This window comes from Xenopus laevis, chromosome 2L, assembly GCF_017654675.1.
Source record: "Xenopus laevis strain J_2021 chromosome 2L, Xenopus_laevis_v10.1, whole genome shotgun sequence".
NCBI classification, from domain to species: domain Eukaryota; kingdom Metazoa; phylum Chordata; class Amphibia; order Anura; family Pipidae; genus Xenopus; species Xenopus laevis.
Window position 1 is genome coordinate 48,824,156 of NC_054373.1, and position 25,910 is coordinate 48,850,065.

Below are 25,910 nucleotides of genomic sequence, written 5' to 3' on the forward strand. Positions count from 1 at the left end.
AATAACCGTTTGATCGAACGATTAAATCCTTCAAATTGAACGATTCAAAGGATTTTAATCCAACGATCGAAGGATCATCCTTCGACCAAAAAAAGTTGGGCAAGCCTATGGGGACCTTCCCCATAGGCTAACATTGAGCTCGGTAGCTTTTAGGTGGCGAACTAGGGGGGTCGAAGTTTTTTCTTAAAGAGACAATACTTCGACTATGGAATGGTCAAATAGTTGAACGATTTTTAGTTCGAATCCTTCGATTCGAAGTTAAAGTTGTAGTCGAAGTAGCCCATTCGATGGTCGAAGTAGCCCATTCGATGGTCGATGTAGCCAAAAAAACACTTAGAAATTCGAAGTTTTTTTTCTTCTATTTCTTCACTCGAACTTAATGATTGGGCCCCTTAATGTACATTCGTATTTTAAAAAGTTGTTTTTAGTGCCAGTATCACTTTAAATAAAAACTGTAGGCTAGATATGTTGTACATTATATTTTGGGCTTCTGTACCAGACAATACGACCACAGCTCTTTAGCCCCCAAACGATGCCCCAGTAGCTCCCCATCTTCTTTTCTGCTGATTCACTGCACATGCTCTGTGCTGCTGTCACTTACTGAGCTTAGGGACCCACTCACAATATACAGTACATATAGAATAGAAATGTCACAGTATATAAGGATGATTAGTAATTAATATAGATAATTACTACATTGCAGCACAGAAACCAGTGCAATTAGCATCAGAATCAGTGGCGTAACTACCGGGGGTGCAGGGGGTGCGATTGGGCCAGGGCCCGCATCCCCTCAGGGCCCCCCTGGCAGCTCGCGCGCCACTCTATTCTGCAGATTCTCCAGCCGTACGGAGGGGGCGGGGCCCGGCTGCACGTCCCGCGCCAGGGCCCGCCCCCCTCTAGTTACGTCTCTGATCAGAATTTAATAATCAGTAGCATCAGCTTGTATTACAGGCCAACCTAATTTTATGCTCGATAATTCCCAATGACCCCTAAGACCCCTAAGCTTCTCAACAGCTGCTCAGAGCCCACTGAACATGAGTGTCGCAGACACTTTTCAAAATGGTGACCCCTTGTGACAAGTTTGAAGTCCTGGATCATTGCTGCTATTGAGAAGCTGAAACGTAAGGCTGATGAAAAAAAGTTCAGCATATAAAATAGGCATTTTCAGACATATTCATTTTAGGTTTTAGTTCTCCTTTAAACACTGGGACACAGTACCTCTGATATGTGTGAACACCAATACAACTTTGTGTGTGTATACCAGAAGATTTTTATGTGCTCAGGAAGTATTTGACTTCTGCTCAATAAATAATTTGTCTGGTTAAAGAACCACTGGTGCCTTTGTTTCAAGCAACCATGAGTTCATTGTTCTGCCTGACATCAGCTGGAGTTTGGTAGTATAGCCAAGTAAGGGTTAAACTGTGCATCTGGTAAATGCTCACAGTGCAAGAATAAGGGTAAACTCCAATATTAAATACACAGATGAATACTTATTAAAGTAGCAGTCCAGTATAACCCAACAAAAATATTTTGGGTGCATGGATAGTGTTGGGATCCTTCAATATTTGGTCACACACATCAAGACAACAGCTACTTTACTAAAACTAAAAACTCGAGCGAAAATGTTCACCCATTTGGTTAATTTGTGGTGGCATAAATAAGAGCATCAATAATAGATTTTGTGACTTGGCTGGTGTAAGTATGAGTGTGTATAAGTGCAATATGTACTTGCTACTATGAAATTACTGTCTGTTCAAAGCAGGAGTAAAAGAGAGATTGTTGAGCCTTGTTCTCATTTACGTAAAACAAGTGCAAATCCCAACATGACACACGTGCTTCACTGAATGGCCTAAATATTCTGCAACTAACATCATAGGGTTCTATCATCTACATAAATCATCTACATAAACCAGGTCCTTTCGTACTTCTTTTAGTAATTAACTAAATATAGTATGAAAAATCATCAGACATTGTACAGATATAGGATCCCTTATCTATAAACCCATTATAGAGAAAGCTCCTAAATACAGCCTATCTCCAATAAAGTCCATTTGAAGCATATAATTCTAATTATAATTTTTTTTTTATTTTTTTCCTGTAATAATTAAACATGACCTTGTTCTTCTAATGCACTTATAGAACACTAGGACACATGCATTATTAGGGAAAAAAGTGGTAAAGAAAACAAGTCATTATAAATTGGATCAGCAAATGCAGTGCAAGAGAAATGGAAACAGAAGAAAAAGCTTTCAGTCAGTTCTAGGTCACCTTGAAGGAAAGAATGAAAGCGAGTAAAATGATACTAAAGATAGGGCCTGGAGATGATAGTAGCTATAGAAACCCACGTGCTCTGGGGTGTCGGATGCATTAGTGGAAGTAATTGCACAACTCAACAGGGCTTCTCATTAAAGGGGACCCGTCACCCAAAAAAATTATTAAAAATCCTATTTTATCAGATTAGTCAAGGAAAATGAACTTTAATTACACTCTATAAATTATTTGAATCTTGTTTCCTTCAGTCTGGGATTTCATAATTATAACAAGCAGGCAGCAGCCATTTTGTGGACACTGTTATTAAGACAAGCCTTGTATCATCTCAGAATCTTGTTTGTGCACCAGAATGGGGACCCAGTGTCCATTCCCATGCCCTGGCTACACAGTTATATGGTAAAGAGAACTGGGGGAATGTTTGGGGAACAGTGACATCTAAGAAGTGCTGAATTGAAAGTGAAAGTAATTGTCTGCCCCGCCTCTATGCCACGGGCATAGAGGAGGGGCAGACAAAATTTGATTGACAGCAAAGATTTTTAAATGCGCTTACAACAGCTATGAATGCTTAAATAAAAAATAGAAATTGGATTTCATATTTAATTTGAAAAGGACTTTTATTCTACAGATTTTTGTGTCTGGGTGACAGGTCCACTTTAAGTGAAGGTTTACCGCACGGCTCTTTAATAAAAATGAAATAGTGTTAGGGATTACATTTTTCTAGTCTCTAAGAGATGTAGACATTCTAAATTATGAAAACATCAAGGTTAGAATAGAAGACAAGCATATTCCTTGATGATTTTATTTCCCAGAATCTTAAATGAATATCATCAATTGAAAATGCCACTTCTTTGTATGGGATCCGTTATCCAGAAATCTGTTATCTAGAAAGCTCCACATTATGGAAAGGCCGTCTCCCATAGAGTCCATTTTAATCAAATAATTACATTTTAAAACATATTTCCTTTTTCTCTGTAAGAACAAAACAGTACCCTGTAGGTCATCCCAACTATATATATATATATATAATATAATATATAATTCTTTCTTTAATTAAAACATCCATACTTGTTATAAACATATTAAAAAGTCTCAGCTGTCAATCATATATTGTCTGCCCCTCCTAGGGTTGCTACCTTTTACCACTGGGACCTTCGGACAGGGTGGTGACATTGTGGGTGGGGTGGTGACATTGTGGGGGGGAGTCAGTGGTCGGAACTATGACGCGCCGTCAATCTTAGGAATCCTGCCAGTTTTCCAAACTAGGAACACTGGGCAGGCAGTTTTGACCCAGACCGCCCTCCTGAAAACCGGGTTATTAGGGTAAAACCCGGACAGGTGGCAACCCTAGCCCTTCCTCTATGCCTTAGGATAGGCAGCTAATTACTTTCACTTTCCATTCTACATTTCCTAGATGTCACTGCCCTCCTCACATTCCCTTTCGCTTCTCACAATCTATGTGCGTGCGCATTGGCATCAGGTGCCCATTCTGCTGCATAAACAAGATTATGGAAAAATGCAGTGTCCACAAAATGGCGCCAGCCTGGTTGATGTTATTGTGAATTCCAATTTTGAAATAAACAAGATTTAGTGTGTAAGTGAAGTTTATTTAGTTTGATTAACATCATTAAATAGGATTTGGAATATTTATTTGTGTGACAGGTCCCCTTTAACTTTGAGGGAGCGTCTGGGCATGGGTTGGGGTTGCCCATGAGCTGAGGGCTGAGGCCCACTGGGTTTTCTCCTGATGTCTCGCTGGCCCAGTCCAACCCTGTGCAATTTTAGGGTGAAGACTAGGAGATAAGTCACACTGTACAATAAGGCTACTGAAAACATTAAAAAACCCGACAGGAAGTTTTTCTGTCAGTATGGATTTATGCTAGCCTCATTTACAGAAGCAGAACATGGTGCTACCAAGTCACCATATGTTTTCTTTTTTTATCCACATACCACCATAAATGCTGGTACACACTAAGGGGCAAATTCACTAAGCCGCGAAGCGGCGAACGCTAGTGTTAATTCGCTAGCGTTTGGCATTTTCGCTACTGCGCAAATTCACTAACGAACGCTGGCGTAGTTTCGCTAGTGTTACTTCGCAACCTTACGCCAGGCAAAGTTTCGCTAGCGACGAAACTTCGCAAATTCACTAACTTGCGCAGTGTACTGAACGCTACGTTTTACACTAGACTTCCTTCGCCACCTCAGACCTGGCGAAGCGCAATAGAGTAGATAGGGATTGTTTAAAAAAAAGTATTTTTTTTCTAAGTCCCAAAAAAACGCTGGCGTGTTTTCTACATGATGGCTGATAGGCTGAAAAAGATCGAAATTTTTTTGGGGCTCCCCTTCCTCCCCCCTACATTTCCTGACTCATGGCAACTTACCTAGACAGTGGGCACATGTGTAGGGCAAAATAAAAATTTTATTTGCAGATTTGAAGGTTTTCTAGGCATTTGTAGTGCAGATACGTGTTCCTCCATTGAAATTTGAATTTCGCGCCGTATGCAAATTAGCCTTCACTAGCGTAACTTCGCTTTATATAGCGAATCAACGCTAGCGCAACTTCGCAACCTTACGCTACCCCTGTGCGCAACTTCGGATTTTAGTGAATTTGCGGAGCCCTGGCGAAACTACGCCTGGCGAAGTGCGGCGAAGTGTGGCGAAGTTGCGCCTGGCGCAACTTCGCATCTTAGTGAATTTGCCCCTAAAGGTGGCCATATATGTACAGATCCACTCCTTTGAAAAGGTTGCCCAGACGAGAGGACCTTGCCCCAATATGCCCACCTTGAGTGGGTAATATTGGGCCGATCCAATCGTGGGCCCTAGGGCCCAATGATTAGATCATAATGCTGGGAATGCAGGTGGCCGATATGAGGACTGCATCAACTAATCAATGCGGTCCTCAATCTAATGGGATTTTTAAACCTGCCCAATCAACATCTGGACAATTTCAGCCATATTTCGGTCAGGGAAGCCCGTTGGAGGGCTCCATACACTGGCCAATAAACTGCAACTTAATCTGTTGCCTGTTTTTATCGGCCCTTGTATGGCCACCTTAAATTCTGTCTGTCATGCACAGTGCATCAATATGGACACAAAGTAGGTCCTTCTGCATATCACTTGTAAATAATGGCTGCACATTCTCCTACAGCTTTAATAAGTCAGTATTGCCATGTCCAGTCTGGTAATTCCAGGGGGTTCCTAGCATCAGTATTGTATGAGTATAAGTACTTTGCACAGTATTTATCAGAGAATGCTGAGTGGATCCGTTGTCACTTCCTACAAGTACTGTACATGCAATTATGGTCTACATTAAGCATCTCTTTTGGACATTTGCTCTTGAGATTGTAAATGAGGCCTTTTGTTTTATTTTCCCAGAAAAAAAAAATAATTCATCAAAAATGAAACATTGTTGCATATATATGGAATTCTGTGAGAAATGGTATTGCTGTATTTTGGAGCTTTCCATATAACAGGTTTCTGGATAATATAGCCCATATCTGTATCTTTATCTATATCTTCTATCTACAGTGAAACCTCAATTTTGCATCTCCTGTTTTAAAGTTTCCCCTCATTTTGCACCTTTTTCTTCTGGTCCCACCAATATCTAATGCATTTCCCTGATTGTACATCATTTTTTTTTCTGGTCCCCTGAAAAAGGTAAAATGGTAGTTCTAATGTATTGCTAAAAAAACAGGCGGTGCGTATTTTACCTTTATTCATCATAAGCTGAAGGTTCCCTAACTGCATGTTCAGTAGAAAATTCTAACTCACAAAAGTAGGCAGAATGAAGTCTTTAATATAAGAAGTTAATTGGAGTTGCCAAATAAAAAAATAAAATGTATACAGTATCTATATCCTAACTTAAAAAATAAAAGAGTGCTTGTTTAGCAATAAACATTATTGGATGTAAATAAAACTTTTATGTGAGCCAATGTTATTTTCTTTCTTGGGTGAATTTCTGCTGCATGCAGGATCTTTGAATTCCATTTCTTCTTCACATCCAATTTTTACATAATTCAAGTAATTCTTAATAGCCACTTAGCGAAGAAAATCAATATGCATAGTGCATGGTACAAGGAAACATGAGCCTTCTTCCCAAAGATTAACTGCCTGATTTTATTCCAGCTGAATGCATCCTAGACATTGAGCCAGCTAAAACTATGATACTGCTAAAAAGCCAATATTTACATCATGTAGATTGAAAGAGTGGCTCTCCAGATGGCAAGAGCCACAACACCCAGCGTCCTCAGCCACATATTGTCTCTGTTTCCTCTTTCACTAAAAAATACAAATACCCTGATGTGAGCTTTCCAAGCAGCATGGCAGGCACATTTCAATAAAAAAATGACACAAATCATTTAAAGGTATAGAAAACGGTTGGAGACAGACCAGGAGACGCAGTGGTTATGATGTAAAATGTCCTTTTATTTGACACAACATGTTTCTAACAGAGTTGCCCTTTATCAAGTGACAAAGGGCAACTCTGCTCGAAACATGAAGGGGCACATTTACAAAGCTCGAGTGAAGGATTCGAATTAAAAAAACTTCGAATTTCGAAGTGTTTTTTTGGCTACTTCGACCATCGAATGGGCTACTTCGACCTTCGACTACTACTTCGAATTGAACGATTCGAACTAAAAATCGTTCGACTATTCGACCATTCGATAATCGAAGTACTGTCTCTTTAAGAAAAACTTCGACCCCCTACTTCGGCAGCTAAAAGCTACCGAAGTCAATGTTAGCCTATGGGGAAGGTCCCCATAGGCTTGTCTGCGTTTTTTTGATCGAAGGATATTCCTTCGATCGTTGTATTAAAATCCTTCGAATCGTTCGATTCAAAGGATTTAATCGTTCGATCAAACAAATAATCCTTCGATCGTACGATCGTAGGATTAGCGCTAAATCGTTCGACTTCGATATTCGAAGTCGAACGATTTTAGTTCCTAGTCGAATATCGAGGGTTAATTAACCCTCGATATTCGACCCTTAGTAAATCTGCCCCGAAGTGTCAAATATAAGGACATTTTGCAGCATAACCCCTGCGTCTCCTGGTCTGTCTCCATCCATTTTCTAAGAATTGACTACATTATGGTACCCAGAACAGGGTACAGGAGCAGATATTAAGGATAAAAATATTCTGGATTGATACCACAACCTGTTGGAACAAGTGAATTAATCATTAAAAAGTGTGTAAGATAAATGGATACACTGGGGGTCAAATATAAAGTTTGCACATCGCATATTGATTCGCAAATGGTTATATTGCCTGTGTTTTTTTCCTGAACAATACATAGTTACTTAGTTAAATCGGGTTGAAAAAAGACAAAGTCCATCAAGTTCAACCCCTCCAAATGAAAACCCAGCATCCATACATACACCCCTCCCTACTTTCAATTAAATTATACATTCCCATACCTATACTAACTATAGAGTTTAGTATCACAATAGCCTTTGATATTATGTCTGTCCAAAAAATCATCCAAGCCATTCTTATAGGCATTAACTGAATCAGCCATCACAACATCACCCAGCAGTGTCTTTTTGCGAATTAGCAGTGCGCACAAAAATTCACAAAAATAGCGAAACTAGCATTGGCAGAAATTTCAATTCACAATTTGCGAAAACTGTTAAGTGACTTGAAGTCACTTTGGATTTCGGTTTGGCCAGGCACTTCGTTCCTGCTGAATAAGGCCTGAATTCAACCAAATCCCAAACGGAATCCAGGATTCGGTGCATCACTAGTGAAAAAGCAAGATTCAAGTAAATTCCACTATTTTGCAAATATTACCTATTATTAAATATCACAAGTATCTATGAATGAGATACTACACAGAATTTGATGCCACTGTTTTGTGGCCATGTCACTTCCCTTCTGTCCTAAATATTTGATTATTTTGCCTTTTAGACTTGGTCTTATTTTTCTTTCCTTTCAGTCCATGATTTATTTTTTATTCATGTACATTAAAAATTTATAAATTAGAAGAAAAAAAACCCCAAACCATAATTACCAGCAAACAAACTTCTACCCAGTAGTCAGGCAGTGGTGGGGGACTATAAGAAATTGTGTTAGAAACATGGAGATCCCCAAGGACATGGCATTCCAGCAGGTTGTCACATTGAAACTCAGCATGGCGGAATCAGAATGTCAGAATTCCCTTGGGGAAGGGCAAGGGGATGCCACCTGGCAGGTATTTTCTTGGCCTGGCCAGAAAAAAAAACGATGCTTAATGCCAATGTCATTAATAGCAAAAAAAACTAAAGTATAGGGTATTTTTTTTTTTTAGGAATGGTGGCAACCCTCGGAAGGGCAGATAAGGCTCACTTCTTTCTGGATGTGAACAACTTATGAAATATATAAACTGAAAAATAGCAGTCAATTTTTATACCAAATCACCAAAAACATATACAAGTATGGTTGTCTACTAAAATCATTTAAACAATAAATACACCCAAATAGGTTTGTTTTGCCTCCGCTAAGGATTAATTATATCTTAGTTTGGTACAAGTACAAGCTACTGTTTTATTATTACAGAGAAAAAGGAATGATAAATAAATGCGAATTATATTAAGGAACACTGGATGACCTAGCTACATTGTAAGGTAAACAAATTGAATGTAAAGAAATCAGGCAAGTTTAGTCTTTTTAAAACTCGTCACAAGTCAATTCAGGGCAAGTAAATCCCCAACATGTAGCCCTACCAACAAAAAAACCTTCTAACCACAAAATGTTGCATTGCTCAGTAGAATAATACCTATGGCTGTTCTACAAATTATCTCAGGTTTAGGTAGAAAGACATCGCATCTAACCCATTTTTTTTAATGAATAGTTATTCATCACATAGCCCTGTACATGCATAGTGCAATGAATAGTGTTCAACTCCAGATCTCATCCTAAATGGACTTCAGGATGGGCTTACTTATCTACTCCTTGAGGCCCCCAAAAGGACCAAAGTCACAGTTTTTGAATCTACACATTATGGTTAGGGGTGCACCGAATCCACTATTTTGGATTCAGCCGAACCCCTGAACTCTTCGTGAAAGATACGGCCAAATATTGAACCGAATCCAAACCCTAATTTGCATATGCAAATTAGGGGTGGGAAGGGGAAAACATTTTTTTTACTTCCATGGTTTCTTACAAAAAGTCATGTGATTTCCCTCCCCGCCCCTAATTTGCATATACAAATTAGGATTCGGTTCGGATGGGCAGGAGGATTCGGCCGAATCCTGCTGAAAAAGGCCGAATCCTGGCCGAATCCCAAACTGAATCCTGGATTCGGTGCATCCCTAATTATGGTGTCTAACATGCACCTCTGACTCTGACGTTGCAGAAGCCTAAATATTTGTTTTTATACCGATAATGTTTTTTTATGCTTGTGTTGGTACAGATAATTTTTTTCCAGGCAATATTTTTGTGGAAGATTTGTCCTTTTTGAGTATGTTGTATAGTAAACTCTGAACTCACATTTTATAGTAAACAATGATAAACAGGATTTCCACTATACAGACCACAAAACAACCAGCACACTCATTATCAAAGCATAACGTTAAGGGGCAAATTCATCAAGGGTCGAATATCGAGGGTTAATTAACCCTCGATATTCAACTGGGGAATGAAAATCCTTCGACTTCGAATATCGAAGTATTTTGCCAAATCGAATGATTCAAAGGATTTTAATCCAACGATCGAAGGATTATCCTTCGACCAAAAAAAGTTAAGCAAGCCTATGGGGACCTTCCCCATAGGCTAACATTGGGTTCGGTAGCTTTTAGGTGGCGAACTAGGGGGGTCGAAGTTTTTTCTTAAAGAGACAGTACTTCGACTATCGAATGGTCCAATAGTCGAACGATTTTTAGTTCGAATCGTTCGAATCGAAGTCGAAGGTCGAAGTAGCCCATTCGATGGATCGAAGTAGCCAAAAAAACACTTCGAAATTCAAAGTTTTTTTTCTTCTATTCCTTCATTCGAAGTTAATGAATTGGCATCTTAGATACTTATATATGTCAGAAATAAATTGGTGATTAATATACAGTGAAACCTCAATTTTACATTCTCTTCTTTCAAGTTTCCCCCCACCTTAAACAGGTTTTTGTGATCACACCAATATATAATGCATTTCCATGATTTTAAACCCTTTTTTCTGGTCTCCAAAAAAATAGGAAATGGGGGTTGTACTATATTCCCATATAATACAGTGGGAAATGGCAGTTGGTGGCCCACCAGCCTATCCCAGCATTGGTGCAAAACAACTATCAGCATATTGATAGTACTAAGCCATGTTAAACAAATGATTAGCAGGGAGAACACATGGACAGGTCATTAATACTAACAGCCAAAGTTTGGCAAAGCTCCAGAGAGTAAAACGCCTGTTGTCAGCTCGAAACCATAACGATTAACATGAAATCAATAAGAAGTCAACCAGATAATAATCAGCCTGTGTGCATGGTTTCCTCACATCAGCTCACCAGTCATCCATCACATATACCATTCCCACCTACTTTTGCATTGCAGGTTTATCAGAACATACATAACAGCATTACCTATTCTGGAACAGGGAAAATAAAGCTATGTTGTACATTTCAGTTGTACAGAGGCCAATTACGGCATTAGACTTTTTCCTAGTGTCAACTTGCACTGGGTTTCATGGCTGCAGTACAGGTATAGGATCTATTATCTAAAAAACATTATATATTATGGTTACGGAACCAGAGTCCTATTAAAGCAAACAAATCTTATATTCTGTAACTAATTCCTCTTACTTACAATAGTGAAGCCTTTATGGATTTTTGGACTAATGTGCCTGTGATGAACAAAAGTCAAAGAGTACCCAGTAACATAGCGTGGAAACTAGATAGAGCCACTTATTCTTCAATAAAGCTAATGTTGATCCAGGAAAAAAGGTCAAGCTTAGAACTAGTTCCAAGAACTGAAGCATAACTGATTTTTTTCCAATTCACAAAAGTAGGAGTAGAGGCGGCATTGCTAGAGATGGACTGAGGATAAAACTCTGCTGAGATTGAGGCTGTCAAGCCGTTGCTCTTGAACAGTGATCCCCAACCAGTGACTCATGAGCAACATGTTGCTCACCAATCCCTCAGATGTTGCTCTCAGTGGCCTCAAAGCAGGTGCTAATTTTTGAATTTGGTTGCATAAAAACAGATTTACTGCCAAACAGAACCTCCTGTTGGCTACCAGTCCACATATGGGCCAACCACAGCCCTTATGTGGCACCCCAGGAACTTTTTCATGCTTATGTTGCTCTTCAACTTTTTTTCCATTCCATGTAGCTCATGGGTAGAAAAGGTAAGGGACAGCTCTAGAATATAAAATAATTTCTATATTTACATCATCATTTGAGGCATAAAATTGCTTTGGGTAAATCTATGAACACTGGTCAGGGAATTTCAGTTACTGGCATTTACGCAGGCATTGTGGTAGCAGATTTGGAACTGAAAAAGCAGCTAGAAAGACATTGCTCAACTTAAGGGTTTTTGGAGCAGCCTGAATCTAGATAATGTCAAAAACCTTACAAACCCCATAGTGGTGGCTATATTTATTGAAGCAATACATCAAACACGCTATAAAAGAAACTGAAATGTGCTCACCTGCACCTCAAATAGTTGTGGCATGACAAACACGTCTAGCAACTGTGAGACCTATTGCTTCATGTCATATGGAGAATGGGTCGCAGACTGCTGAGCTAATGGAAAGACCTAGGATCACCATCTGCTTTACCCAATTATTGACTGCAGATGGAAATTATTACTGTTTCCAATGACAACAGGACTTTAACTTGGGACTTGTGCCAAACTGAGTATCTTGGAATATATTAGGGGGTCTTCCTACTAATTATTCATGCGTGTGTATTTGCACTATTATTATGCTGCTTTTTGCTTCTGACAGATATACGAAAGGGATAAGAGGCTTGTGGGCTATCAATGTTCTCTATTAGTGTTCCATAAGAAAAGGAAGGGTTATCGCTGAGGGTTTCTAATAATTTAATTGACACCAAAAGGGGGAACAGCATTTTCACCTCATACATTTGGCTTATAAATACTAGTCACATTAATAATGTATTTACACCATGTACACAGGCTTATTTATTTATTTTTTCTTTCTGGTCCAACACAGGATGGTTTTTATACGTGCCACATGAACCCTGTATTATTTTATGCCCAGATGACAGGCTGTACAGGATCTTCTTGCAGTAGACTTAGGGGCCGATTCACTAAGCTCGAGTGAAGGATTTGAATGAAAAATACTTCGAATTTCGAAGTATTTTTTGGGTACTTCGACCATCGAATTGGTTAAATTCGATCGAATTCGATCGAAATCGAACGATTCGAAGTAAAAATCGTTCAACTATTCGACCATTCGATAGTCGAAGTACTTGCCCTTTAAAAAAAACTTCGACCCCCTACTTCGGCAGCTAAAAGCTACCGAAGTCAATGTTAGCCTATGGGGAAGGTCCCCATAGGCTTGCTAACCTTTTTTTGATCAAAGGATTTTCGTTCGATCGTTGGATTAAAATCCTTCGAATCGTTCGATTCGAAGGATTTAATCGTTCGATCGAAGGATTAGCGCTAAATCCTTCGACTTCGATATTCGAAGTCGAAGGATTTCAATTCGAGGGTCGAATTTCGAAGTATTTTTTACTTCGAAATTCGACCCTTAGTGAATCTGCCCCTTGGTGTATGTTTTTCCTTGCTTTTATTTACTAAACTGTGTCAAGACTGAATTCTCACACTATCTTTTAAAGGGGTGTTTTACCTTTAAGATAACTTTTAGTATGTTATTGAATGGCTAATTCTAAACAACTTTTCAACTGGCCTTCATTTTTTATTTATTTTTTGCCTTTTTTATTCTGACTCCTTCCAGCTCTCAAATGGGGGTCACTGACCCCACCAAAAAACTAATGTTCTGTAAGGCTACGATTTATTGTTATTGCTACTAGGGATGCACCGGATCCAGGATTTGGTTTGGAATTCGGCCAAGATTCTGCATTTTCACCAGAATTCATGTGCCTGGCTGATCCGAATCCGAAAAATGACGTGGCTAATTGCTACTTTGTATTACTCTTCTTTCTATTCAGATCCTCTCCTATTCATATCCCCAGTCTCATTTTCAAATCAATGCATGGTTGTTGGGGTAATTTGGACCTTAGCAACCAGATTGCTGAAATTGCAAATGGGAGAGCTGTTGAATAAAAATCAGCTCAAAAACAAATATAATAAAAAAATGAAAACCAATCACAAATTGTCTCATACTAAAGGTTGATTTAAAGGTAAACAAGGTTAAAGTTGGCTTTACACTGGAAGCTCTACTACAGGTCATGGCATATTTGCCAGCTTCATTTTTAACATAGGCCAGCACTCCTCTTCAGTGAAACGTGCATCGGCATGGGGTACTGTATATGGTACAACCGTGCTGCCATCTTGACTCAAGGCTGGTGTATATACAATATTTAGTAAATTTTCCAGCTCATGCGCTGGCCCATGACAGTGAAAGGAATCACTGGGAAATTCAGTCAAGATAGAGGAGCAGGATAAAAACTAGGTGATTTAGTCTCTGGGGGACTAACAGATTAATACTCTGGTGAATATGACTTTCCTTGTTGGACAGTTTTTAAACAATGTCCTTAGATATTAAGATGTATTAATATTGTTATTTATTCATATAGGATTGCCATAGTTTTATGGTAAAGTTGGGTTTAAAAAAGACAAAAGTCCATCAAGTTCAACCCCTCAATACACTCACATGTATAAACTATACTGTATATACCAATATCTATATTAATTGTAGTATTGCAACAGCCTATGATGTTATGCTTGTCCATGAAATCGGCACATTCACACACTAGGCGCACTTTTATCAGTTTTAACCAAACCAAAAGTTATTGAAATCTGTGGGAGAAAACCGGAGTACTCAGGAAACACTTGTGCTGGTAAGTTGGTGGCTCATTCTCTCTTTACCAGCAGGTACTTGAGACAGGGACACCTTTGATAAAAATCTACTGTATAGAAAGCGGAGACCATTGGTACAACCTACCAGTCAGCAATAATAATTTCCTTAACATTCTGTTCCTAGCCTCTCTATGCTTCACAACACCGGCTTTTTTGATTATTATATTTATCAGAGAAACATATCTGAGGTTGTGATATATTTAAGGTCAAGTAAACACTTTGGTTGATGCTGTGATTTTTAACCTTTTGTGTGCTAGGTTATACCAGGTATGATGAAGTCAGAGAATCAAACAGCAGGTTAGATAAGGTTAGTTAATTAATGAGCCTTGCAATTCTTGCTACTAACAGAGTCAATACATCAATTTTCATTGCATAATATTAATTGCCTTTAGGGTTGCCATCTTTCCCCCCCCCAATACCGGATTTTCGGGTTGGGGGTGGATGGTGATATCAGTGGAAGATGGGGTTATAACGTATAAGGGAATGAGTGTGTTGGGTGGGGACATGGGAGTGGCAGAGGCAGATCTATGGTTAGAAGACAAGATTGGCAGTGGAAGGGGAGCAATTTATAGATGAAACTAATTACAACTAAATTGTATACAACTTCACAACTGAAGTTGCCCCAAAACATGCTTTAGTCCTATGAAAATATGAAACTGGACCATGATAAATGCAGCTGTAATATAGCCTAATTATGTATGTGTTTCTTTAACAAAATAATATTTTTTAAAACTATGTCGTCACAGTTTAGCTTATTGCCTGTGAATGAGGGCCCATTCAGCAGCAGACTGATACAATAAATCCGAGGCAACCAGTCCTTATCTAATTATATTATGAAGCTAGAAGTAAATTACAGTTTACGACTGCAGAAAATCTGCTATAAAAATGAGGAAACAGTACAGACCAAGAAGCTCACTTTGTACCCTACTGTACTTTACGCGGTTAATTAAATCCCTTAGGACATTTCAACATAGCACAGATTTACTTTAGTGCAGGAACTCAAAACAACAAACTAACAATTAATTGTGATTGGTTTAACGCAATGAAAGCAGAAAGCTGGCTGATTTGGATCACAGCACCAGAGCCATTGTAGTAAATGAGCCATGGAGTGTTTATGAGCCTTTTTTATTAAACATACAACTTTGCCAGAAACACTTCTTAACATAAAGGGGGAAGCAAAGTCAATATCATCATCCAGGGTGGCACCTTTTGGTGCAATGTGCACAAAAAGGAAAAAGGCCTCTGGTTAGTAACAGCTTTACATAGCACCACTAGTTCAAACCCTTTTGGAAGCCTTTACACATACAATTTGTATGTTTAGTTCTTGTAGATGGGTTGATAACCAACTGTGCTGTTATGTTATATATAAGGCAAGATTACGACACAATGGAAGGTGGTGGGAACAGGACAATGTTAAAACTTTATATTAGTGATGCCCCACGAGCAGTCCATTTGCTGTTGAAGGTTGTTGGAAGATCCTGGGAGTTGTATTTGAACAACAGCTGAAGAGCTATAGGTAAGGGCAGACCTGCTTTATATTTATACCTGGGACCTGTCAAGTATGTTTTGACCCAGTCCCTTTTCGCCCTCAAGTCCTACATGATAACTAACACTCCCTGTCAGTAGCACAATTCGAAGCCAAGGATGCCCAGTCACTACTGTAAACCTAAAAGCAGCAGCACTATTAGTATATGATGTAATATATATTTATATGATATAAATTAATATGTTTGACAGAAGCAAGTGTGCCCATAACCTCAGCATGAAACTGGCTACACCTGCAGTATAGTAAATAGGAACGAAATGCAAGCAAGCCAATTCTTCAGCCTAGATGTGTTTAGGAGATGAAGTGTGAGATATGAAGATTTAGGGCAGATACACACGCTCAGATTCGGGGAAATTAGTTGCCTGGCGACAAATCTCCTCTTCTTCAGGGCAAATAATCTCCCCGAACTGCCTCCCCGCCGGCTAGAATGTAAATCGCTGGCAGGATGGCACTCGGAGCACTTTGTTTTCCGAGGTCGTCCGAAGTTTCCTCATGAGGCAATTTTGTGCGACTTCTGAAAACCAAGCGCACCGATTACCATCCCGCCGATGATTTATATTCTAGCCATCGGAGGCAGTTCGGGGAGATTAGTCGCCGAAGAAGAGGAGATTTATTGCCTGGCAACTCATCTCCCCGAATCTGAGCGTGTGTATCTGCCCTAAATCTTCATATCTCATACTTCATCTCCTAAACACATCTAGGCTGAAGAATTGGCTTGCTTGCATTTCGTTCCTATTTACTGTACTGCAGGTGTAGCCAGCCCTTATTTGTGAGCTGTGTAGTTGCGTTGCTGATTGTCACTCCCCCAACAATTTAGAATAAGCCAAACTGTGCCATTACCTGTGCAACGTTTCTGAAGTCTGAGAATCTCCTGGTGCAGATCATGCACTAATTCCAGCTGGCCCTGTTTCAGGAATGCAATGTTGCGCTCCAGCTGCTGTTCCAGTGACTGCGTCTCCATCATGGCGAGAGTGGGCCTCTGCAAACAACAAGAATTACCGGATTCTACAATGACAACTAATTTTGCTTACTGGGCATCATTTTCAGTTATGTTGGATACAGCAATTGTCATTAGTAATGGTTTTCCCTAAAGAAATAACATTCAGCGGAAAAGATTTTCCCTTTGGCGACTCAGGACTTTCAGTAATGTATGTAATTCCATGAGCTGCACATAATTATAGCTCTGCATTGGATTTTTTATTTGAGACTGATGTGGTTGGGTGTTTAGCTACCTATATATGAACTTGAATTTATTTATCTTTCTTATATTATTCAATTAACCCTTGTTTGTTCTATTAATGTATCATTCTGCTGTACAGAGCTGTGTGCACAAAGCAGTACTTTATAAATAAAAACATACAATACTATATAGAAAGTTACATGCACTGGGGGCTAAAGGCCTGCTAGTCACATATCACATATATACATACACACACACACATATATATATATTGCTCATTTGGCCAGCTGAGATTTTCAACGCACCAATCAATCATTGTAAGCCTGCACGACCCTCCAGCTGGAAGAATGTCCCACTGGATGCACACACAGATACATAACACTCTAAATTTGCTGACAGATGCTCATTACTTGAGAAAAACAATGCATGCAATAAAGCCATACAAGAAGACCACTGAACTATGAAGTGGGAGGAATGTTTAGTAGATGAGTTGCTAAGAGGTTCTGCAGGCTACATATTTTTTTAAATCTTATAAGGGAAGACTAAAACAGGGCTGATACATGGAGCAAATGTGTATGATAAAGCATGTAAATGCACATATTGTTGCACAGTTTTGGTCTCCGCCTCCTGCTATTAATTGCCAGCAGCAAATACTTCTAAAGTAAAAGAACATAATATTAAAAAAAAATGCCCAGCATGACAGGCTTTTCACTTTATACACAGGGACTTTTTTTGCCAGGAAGCAATGTGAGACTAGTATATATTTGGGGTGCCAAAAAGACTTAGCTGCCCCCAAACTGTGCTGTGTACGCTCACTAAGAGTATGTACTTCTTATTGTATAGTCATCATAAAGCAGAGGTGGTGTTGTGGCTGCATTTAGACCCACTGACTTGATGTGGCCCCATTCCCCATTGAATTAAAGGGGTTGATCTACTTTAAATGAATTGTTAGTATGATGTAGAGCAGGGGTCCCCAATTATTTTTAACCCTGAGCCACATTCAAAAATAAAAATAGTTGGGTAGCAACACAGGCATGCAAAAAGTGCCTGGGGACGCCAAATAAGTGCTGTGATTGGCTATTTAGTTGCCCCTATGTGGCCTGGCAGCCTACAGGAGGCTCTATATAGCAGTACACCTGGTTTTTATGCAACCAAAACTTGCCTCCAAGTCTCCTGCTTTGAGGCCACTGGGAGCAGAATCCAAGGCGTTGGAGAGCAACATGTTGCTTGCGAGCTACTGGTTGGCGATCACTGATGTAGAGGGTGATATTTTTGAGATAATTCGCAACTGATTTTTATTTATTATTATTTGTGTTTTGGAGTTATTTAGCTTTTTATTCAGCCGCTCTCTGGTTTGCAATTTCAGCAATCAGGTTGCTAGGGTCCAAATTACCCTAGCAACCATGCATTCATTTGAATGAGAGACTGGAATTTGAATAGGAGACGGCCTAAATAGAAAGAGGAGTAATAAAAAGTAGCAATAATGATAAACATGTAGCCTTACAGAGCATTTGTTTTTAGATGGGGTTGAAAGCTGGAAAGAGTCAGAAGAAGAAGGCATTACATTAAAAAAAAACTATACAAAAATAATGAAGACCAATTAAAAAGTTTGCTTAAAATTAGCCATCCTATAGCAAACTAAAAGTTAACTTAAAGGTGAACCACCCCTTGAAAACTTCCTGTTTGAGTGCGGAGTATATATATATGTGTATATATACCGGTATATATATATATATATATATATATATATATATATATATATATATATATATATATATATATATATATACACATACACATATACATACAGTCAGTATACAGCTATATAGTAGGTGTTTCAGTACAAAACATTGCTTTATCACATGAAACAAAGGTCATCCTTGAGGGCCACGGGACAATGTACTAGAGTGTTTTATATGAGGATAACATCTGAGCCAATTAAAAAAGCATTTTGTATGCACAGGAACAGCTTCTTTTAGGATGTGTCCTCAGAGCTAATACAAGGGCTCCAATTAGAGATCACATCTGAAGGGATAATCAATATATTGCTGCGTATTCAGCCAGAAGAAAGTCTGGGTAAGATGCGAGTCCTGCTGTACGACTATACTTTTCTAGTCTTTGCTAGTACTAGACTTCATTTCTCCCATAGGTCTATTCTATAAATAAATCTAGCCCCGTCCAGTAAACGGAGCCAGCGGATACATTACTTTAACCCATTTCTTTTCTTGTTTCTGGGAGAATGTCTTCTCTGTAAGGCAGATGCTGAAATGCGTCATAATGTAGGAGACCAAACACCAATACCACTTACACAAAAGTCCTTGTTTTAAAAAACGATAAATGTAATGAGGTTTTTTTTTGTAATTTACAGTAAATGTCTAAAATATCACATATTTACCTGTATGTCTGTCCTGCTAAAGCAGATGTACTTGTGCATGGCATTGTTAACCCAACAAGGGACGGAATGATTACCCCACCCCCACTGTATGCACTGCAGTGATTTACATGGTTTATTTATTAAGGCAGTTGTTATATAACGTGTGCCCTACAATAAATGGGTGGGGTTCCGCTGAAGGCTTTCCATATTCTTTTAGGCTATAACTATTAGGGTAGATAACATATATATATATATATATATATATATATATATATATAAATAAATAAATAGAAATGTGCATTTGTAAATGAAACATTCAGTATTCACAGTTAACTACATAAAATGTTTCTGTTTGATATAGTTTTACCCTTTCGAGGGAGTCTTTACTCCTTAAAGCCATTTACCTTACACGTATTCATTAGCTATGCTTTAGCCACTTTTGCAAATGTAAATAAAAATAGAACAGGAGGTGGTAAATACTAACAGCAACATTATAACAGCAATATGAAGAATACATACTGATAATCTTATCACCGTCACTGTATTTGCCACGTTGTGTCACTTTGTTTTTGCCAAAAGGAAGCACATGGAGAAAGCGAACCCTCAAGAACGTCTCTTGTTTGCATGAATCCATCACATGATCTGAAGCGGCTGTACACTAGGGGGGCTCCGTTTAAAGACTAAGGGACTCTATCCCAGCTTTGCTATATGTGATACCTTTTAATAGCAAGTATAACACTTACCAGCCAAGTGCCTACTTCTCTCTGATTGTTTCCCTTTGCCCCCTACAATCGTACCGTTGCTTGTAAAGTACTGCTAGCATTATATACACGGATTGCAACCCGCGTAACCCAGCCTGGAGCATTCTCATGCAAACTGTAACTGCAAAGAAGCCAAGATTTTCCTCCTACCCATCTGATTATTCTAACAGGCTCTATGTATAGAGAGAGAGAGAGCACAGCTCAGGGCACTTTGCAGCCTCAAATGAATTGTTTACATGTAGAGAGCACAGCCATCTTACCTGCTCGGAGAAGAGAATGCTATTGCCTGTGCACAGTGCAGATTCACCTCATAAGAGATGCAGAAAGGACAGGTGACATATGGGTAAATAAGAGGTTTGAGGATGCAGCTAGAGCAGTAGATAGACAGTAAGTGCTTCCAGGCATCTCCCAGTTGTGCAGCAGAGTCCTGCTCAGGGTCAGCTTGTCCTCCTCCTCCTCCTCACTGGAACAAGGCATTAGGCTAGGATGAGGCGTAAACACAGCAACGTGACAGGGGCTGCTGAGCTGAGACTGGGGGCTCTCCTAGCAAGTACCTGGAAAGGCAGGCGCTGCAGCTGGAGGGGGAGGGGATCAGTGACCTCATCAGCAATGATGAAATCATCATGGTACCTCCCCAGGGATTCACTAGTGCACATGATGCACAGCCAGCAAAGATTCCCCTGCCAGGCTACACACTCCACCTACTGCAATGCTTTACATTCATGGGAAGGGGATCTCCTTCCTAAAACTGGAACAACTTCCCAATATATATAGATATGCATTTATATAAAAAATATCATTTTCAAAAGCTATTTATAAATGTCATTGCGGCTGAAAAGCCATTTTCCTTCTCAGGTTCGGACTTTTGAAACAGGGCAGTCCGTTCTCCTCCTGCAATCTGCTATATTGTAGAAGGAGTCGTAACTAAAGTGCAGAACAGCCAGACAGACACTGCAGCATTGCAATTATAAGTAAGTTTAAAACCACAATTGTGGCGCTCGATCAGATAGATAATTAGATTAACTAGATAATCCCTCTGCATAACGGACCTCTGCTGACAAAACAGTCACAGCAAAGGGTGAAGAAGGGATGGGGTGGTTTTACTGGTAATTACTAATTACCAACCTTGCAGGAGCCAAACATGAAGTCATTTCTATTTCTTCATCTGCCCTGTTTATCTCATGAAATGACAAAATAAGGCAAGATTTTTGTGATTAAAACAATAGGTAAAAAGGAATACCATAAAACTGTAAATTAGGATGAAAAAAAGACGTCCATTAAGTTCAAACTTTTATGTCTATATATAACCTGACTAACTGCTAATTGAACCAGAGGAAGGCAAAAAAAAAACCCCCTTCTGAAGCCTCTCCAATTTGCCTCAGAGGGAGAAAAATTCCTTCCTGACTCCAAAATGACAATCGGACTAGTCCCTGGATCAACTTGTGCTATGAGAAATCTCCCATAACCCTGTATTCCCTCACTTGCTAAAAAGCCATCCAACCCCTTCTTAAAGCTATCTAATGTATCAGCCTGTACAACTGATTCAGGGAGAGAATTCCACATCTTCACAGCTCTCACTGTAAAAAACCCTCTCTGGAACCTCCTTTCTTCTAATGGGAATGGGTGACCTTGTGTCAGCTAGAAAGACCTACTGGTAAATAAAGCATTAGAGAGATTATTATATGATCCCCTTATATGCAGTATTTATACATAGTTATCACATCACCCCTTAAGTGTCTGCTCCAGTGTAATCAACCCCAACTTCACTTCTTCATAACCAAGACCTTATATACATTTTACCAGCTCAGTTGTAATTCCAGAATATCCAATTTCAGCACCGGAGACCAAAACGGCACAGTATGTTCAGTACAAGCCAATTCATTGTGCTCATGTTTAACAATGGGGTAATATTGTCCCATAATGTATACTGCAAAGTTGTTTAGAATTATGTTTTCTTGAGGGGTTATTGCTGAATTACAACTCTCACCACCCAACAACAGCTGAAGGGAATAGGGGGAAGCTTTGAGCTGAAGTGTGACCATGCAGCTATTCTGCAGTTTTTCTAATGAGTTTTCAGGGGACAAATTTCAGGAACCAACTTTATGCCATTTTTACATTTCAACCCACCTTTTAGTTTAACATTTTACTCTTTTGTATTCCACATAATGAGATGGAAGAACGTGGCAGCCACCATGATGTCACAGCTAGGGATGCACTGAATCCAGGAATCGGTTCGGGATTCGGCCTTTTTCAGCAGGATTCAGCCGAATCCTTCTGCCTGGCCGAACCGAATCCTAATTTGCATAATATGCAAATTAGGGACGGGGGAGGAAATCGTGAGACTTTTTGTCAGAAAACAAGGAAGTAAAAAATATTTTCCTCTTCCCACCCCTAATTTGCATATGCAAATTAGGGTTCGGATTCGGTTCGGTATTCGGCTGAATCTTTCGCAAAGGATTCGGGGGTTCGGCCGAATCCAAAATAGTGGATTCAGTGCATCCCTAGTTACAGCAAATGTAGCTGACAGCTGGATTGTTAGCTGGGCCCTGCAACTTGTGCTTCTGCCCTTGATGGGAATACTTGGCATTGTGGGAAATCCCCCAACCATACTCAGCACAGGATACAGTACAGGGTAGGACAGTCTGCTGTAGTTATGCAGTTACTGCAACATTCATGAATGCTTCTCAGCAGTTTTGTGCATCACTGTTCAGCAGGTTGAAAAATGACATATATAGCAAGGATGCTCAAGCTGTGGTTGAACTACAACTTTCAGCACAAGAGAGAACCCTATAGCTTTTCTTTTGCAGCATATATGTCATTATTGGTAACTATAATTTGCAGAACTTTGCTTTCGGAAACTTGTCCTCTGGGAGAGGTGGAGCAGACAAAGAAGGGGCTAAGTGTATGTTGGGGGTATTCAGTTGCAGATGCCCCAAGCCGTCTGAAGACAAGTTTTACTTGAGGACTTTTTCTACTTTTTACCACTTACCACCATCAGTATTTTAGAATTACAGGTATATACTTTGCGGATTTCTAAACTAAGAATCACCCAATACTGTTGTACAATCAAACTACAACATAGATCTGAATCAGAATTGTGCACTTTACTTGTAATGATATTATAATGCTCAGCAGAGCACCTAATCCAGTGAAATAATTCCTTATCCAGGTAATTGTAAATCAGACCCCCGAAAACAAGTCTGCTCCCAGAAAAACCTTCTGTATATATTAGTAAATTCGCCACCACAGAAACATCTGTATAAGAGCCTACAGCTTTGAGCTTTTATGTTCCCCATATTGCAATATTTGGGCTGTACAGACCACACTGATGCTCACAGAACACACATACTGTATATCAACAGTTATGAGAATTGGACTCATTTGGAATTTTGCAGCTTTGTTTTTCATTCTTGTTGATAAAGAGACCTCTGCTACCTGCCAGTACACTTAGAAAAGCAACTGGAGATATAAAGGGTCTATTACAAACCGAAATGAAAATTGTGCAGTTGTTGCACTAAATCACTGAAGGTACCGCTGCACTTCTGCATGGTTGCACTCAATTCCACTGGGCCTGTTTTAGCTCGCCTCACGCAGTGTACCAATTGATGCAGAGGAAACCTGGAGTTACCACCACCTTAAAGAGATTGGTGTAGCCCTAGGGCTCCCACAGTGGCTTGTGTCAATAGATACACTGTACTTGTGCCTAAAGAATCTTCTATTTTGACACAGAACAAGGGAAATGGCAACAAGCCAACCCCAAAGTGCACCAGGCAGACCTCATGTCTGTATGTTACCCTCCCATTTAGACTGTAAGCCCTATGGGGTAGGGTCCTCCATTCTTTTGGATATAATGTTGCAAAATCCGTGCGTATTTACTGGTGGTGCTCTATCTGGGAACCTTGCTGCAAACCTTGGTTTCTGTTATCCATTCACAAGTAGAGAATCAGATGGCACACACTCGGGCTATCATGCTAAATAATTGAAGTTTATTGAGATCTCCACACAATGTTTCGAAGGTAAAACCTCCTTTCTCAAGTGCTCTCTACTTCCTCCATCCTTTTGTCTCCTTGACACTGAGCACGTAATCTGTATTCTAATTATATTTTATATTTATGTGAATTGTATTTCTAACAATACACTTATTGTTACTTATTATTTCAATGAACCCTTGTTTGTTACTACTAATTTATTGTTTTACTGTACAGTGCTTTGCCCTTAAGGAGTGCTATACAAATAAAAATATACATACATACATTCACACAAATTGTGCCCAAAATGACTTTACATACTGCACTTACACTTGTTAAAGGGGTTGTTATACTTTAAGTTACATTTTAAATGTTATGAATGTTATGTAAAGGATAATTCTAAGCAGCTTTACAATTGACCTTCTATTTCTTATAATTTTTTCATTATTTGCCTTGTTCTGACTCTTTGACTCTTTCCAGCTTTCGAATGGGGGTCACTGACCCCCATCTAAAACAAAACAAATGCTCTGTAAGGCTACAAATGTATTGTTTCACAGAACATTGCACCCAATAGCTGGATGCATAGGGAATGCTGGGAGTTGCCATTTAATGACAGCCCAAGGGATGCAGATTGGTCACCCTTTACAAAACTACTATGAATATCTATTACCCTTTCACAGTATATTGCTATGTATATTTTACCCTGTACCCTGTGAGATAGAGAGTAAAAAAAATCTGCCCTTCCCTAAAATTGGTACTTTCCCAAGACCACATACTGTAGCTTCACATTATATTAGAGTGTTGTAGGATGGAAGACTTTATTTACTGACAACATAGTTCAAAACTAACCTGTGCACAGAGTCAGCTTTCTTTCCAGGTCACATATTTAGAAAAGTTAGGTACGATTTACAGCAGCCAGGCACATTCACATGAGTTATTAGGGTTTCAGCATCCATACAGGCCACATGCAGAGTGCAGGGCTCACAGGACAGTGCCTGAGGGGCACCCAACTAATGTACAAACACTATTTAGTAGTTTTTGGATATCTACTGTTAAAATATAAGGACCATATCCTTATATATTCATATCACCAGGTCATGTTAAAATTTGGGGGCAATGCCAAAAACTCCAGTTAGTAGGGCTGCACTGGTATAGTTGCAAAGCAGCACATGAATTTCAGCAGATTTCACCCCAGAATATTTTAGTTAAGTAGGAAACACCCAAAACCACATGTACCAATTTATTTTGACTTTCATAGAACTGCCTGGCATTGCTAGTGAAGAAGGTTCTACCTGAAAACCATTATTATTATTATTATGTGCCCCCATAGCTGAGAGACTAAATTGGCCATATATTAGAATAATGCATAAAGGCGCTACAATCCTGTTTTATACTGTAGCATGACCATGTTTTAGTTCTGTGCAACTGCAGCTCCAAACAGCCCTCTAGTGTCATGGATGACAACCTGCAACTACCAACACATCTTGATTTTACCAGAGAAGTTCTTATATGAGCACCAATGTTTTCCTTTCTTAACTGCAATTCTTATGTTAATTCTTTTGTTAATTCTCTTGTTTCTCCATGAAGGCACCTTGACATTTAAACCTAGATGTTTATGATTTTCTATTATTGCTGGAACTGCAAATTATACCCTCTCATTTGGTTGAATTGGCACATGGTTACCCATGTGAGCAGTAACGCCACGTCAAGGCTTCAACTCTTGTTACTGTCCATTCACACATCTATTGCAGCAAACGGCTCACCCTATCACTTGCTGCAATAGTTCCCTATTGGGCCGGGCAGCAGCTGATATAAGCCGCCATGGGAGAGGTGTAAGGAACAAATAAAT

The 25,910-nt window shown here is 39.3% G+C and overlaps 1 protein-coding gene across 4 annotated transcripts in view; it reads right to left on the reverse strand.

Moving 5' to 3' along the window:
• Window positions 1–20,677, reverse strand: part of LOC108708042 (coiled-coil domain-containing protein 92) — a 48,609-nt gene extending 27,932 nt beyond the window's left edge. The window contains exons 1-2 of one of the 4 annotated variants that reach the window (XM_041581839.1): window positions 20,354–20,677; window positions 16,619–16,757 (exon numbers count right to left, since the gene is read on the reverse strand). In XM_041581839.1, the coding sequence (XP_041437773.1) occupies window positions 16,619–16,742 (124 nt within the window). In that variant the 5' untranslated portion in view covers window positions 16,743–16,757; window positions 20,354–20,677. Of the gene's footprint in view, window positions 1–16,618; window positions 16,758–19,851; window positions 20,256–20,353 lie in introns of those variants that run through there. The other 3 variants (XM_041581840.1, XM_041581842.1, XM_041581841.1) reach the window with 3 other exon arrangements.
• Between the last annotated feature and the right edge of the window lie 5,233 nt (window positions 20,678–25,910).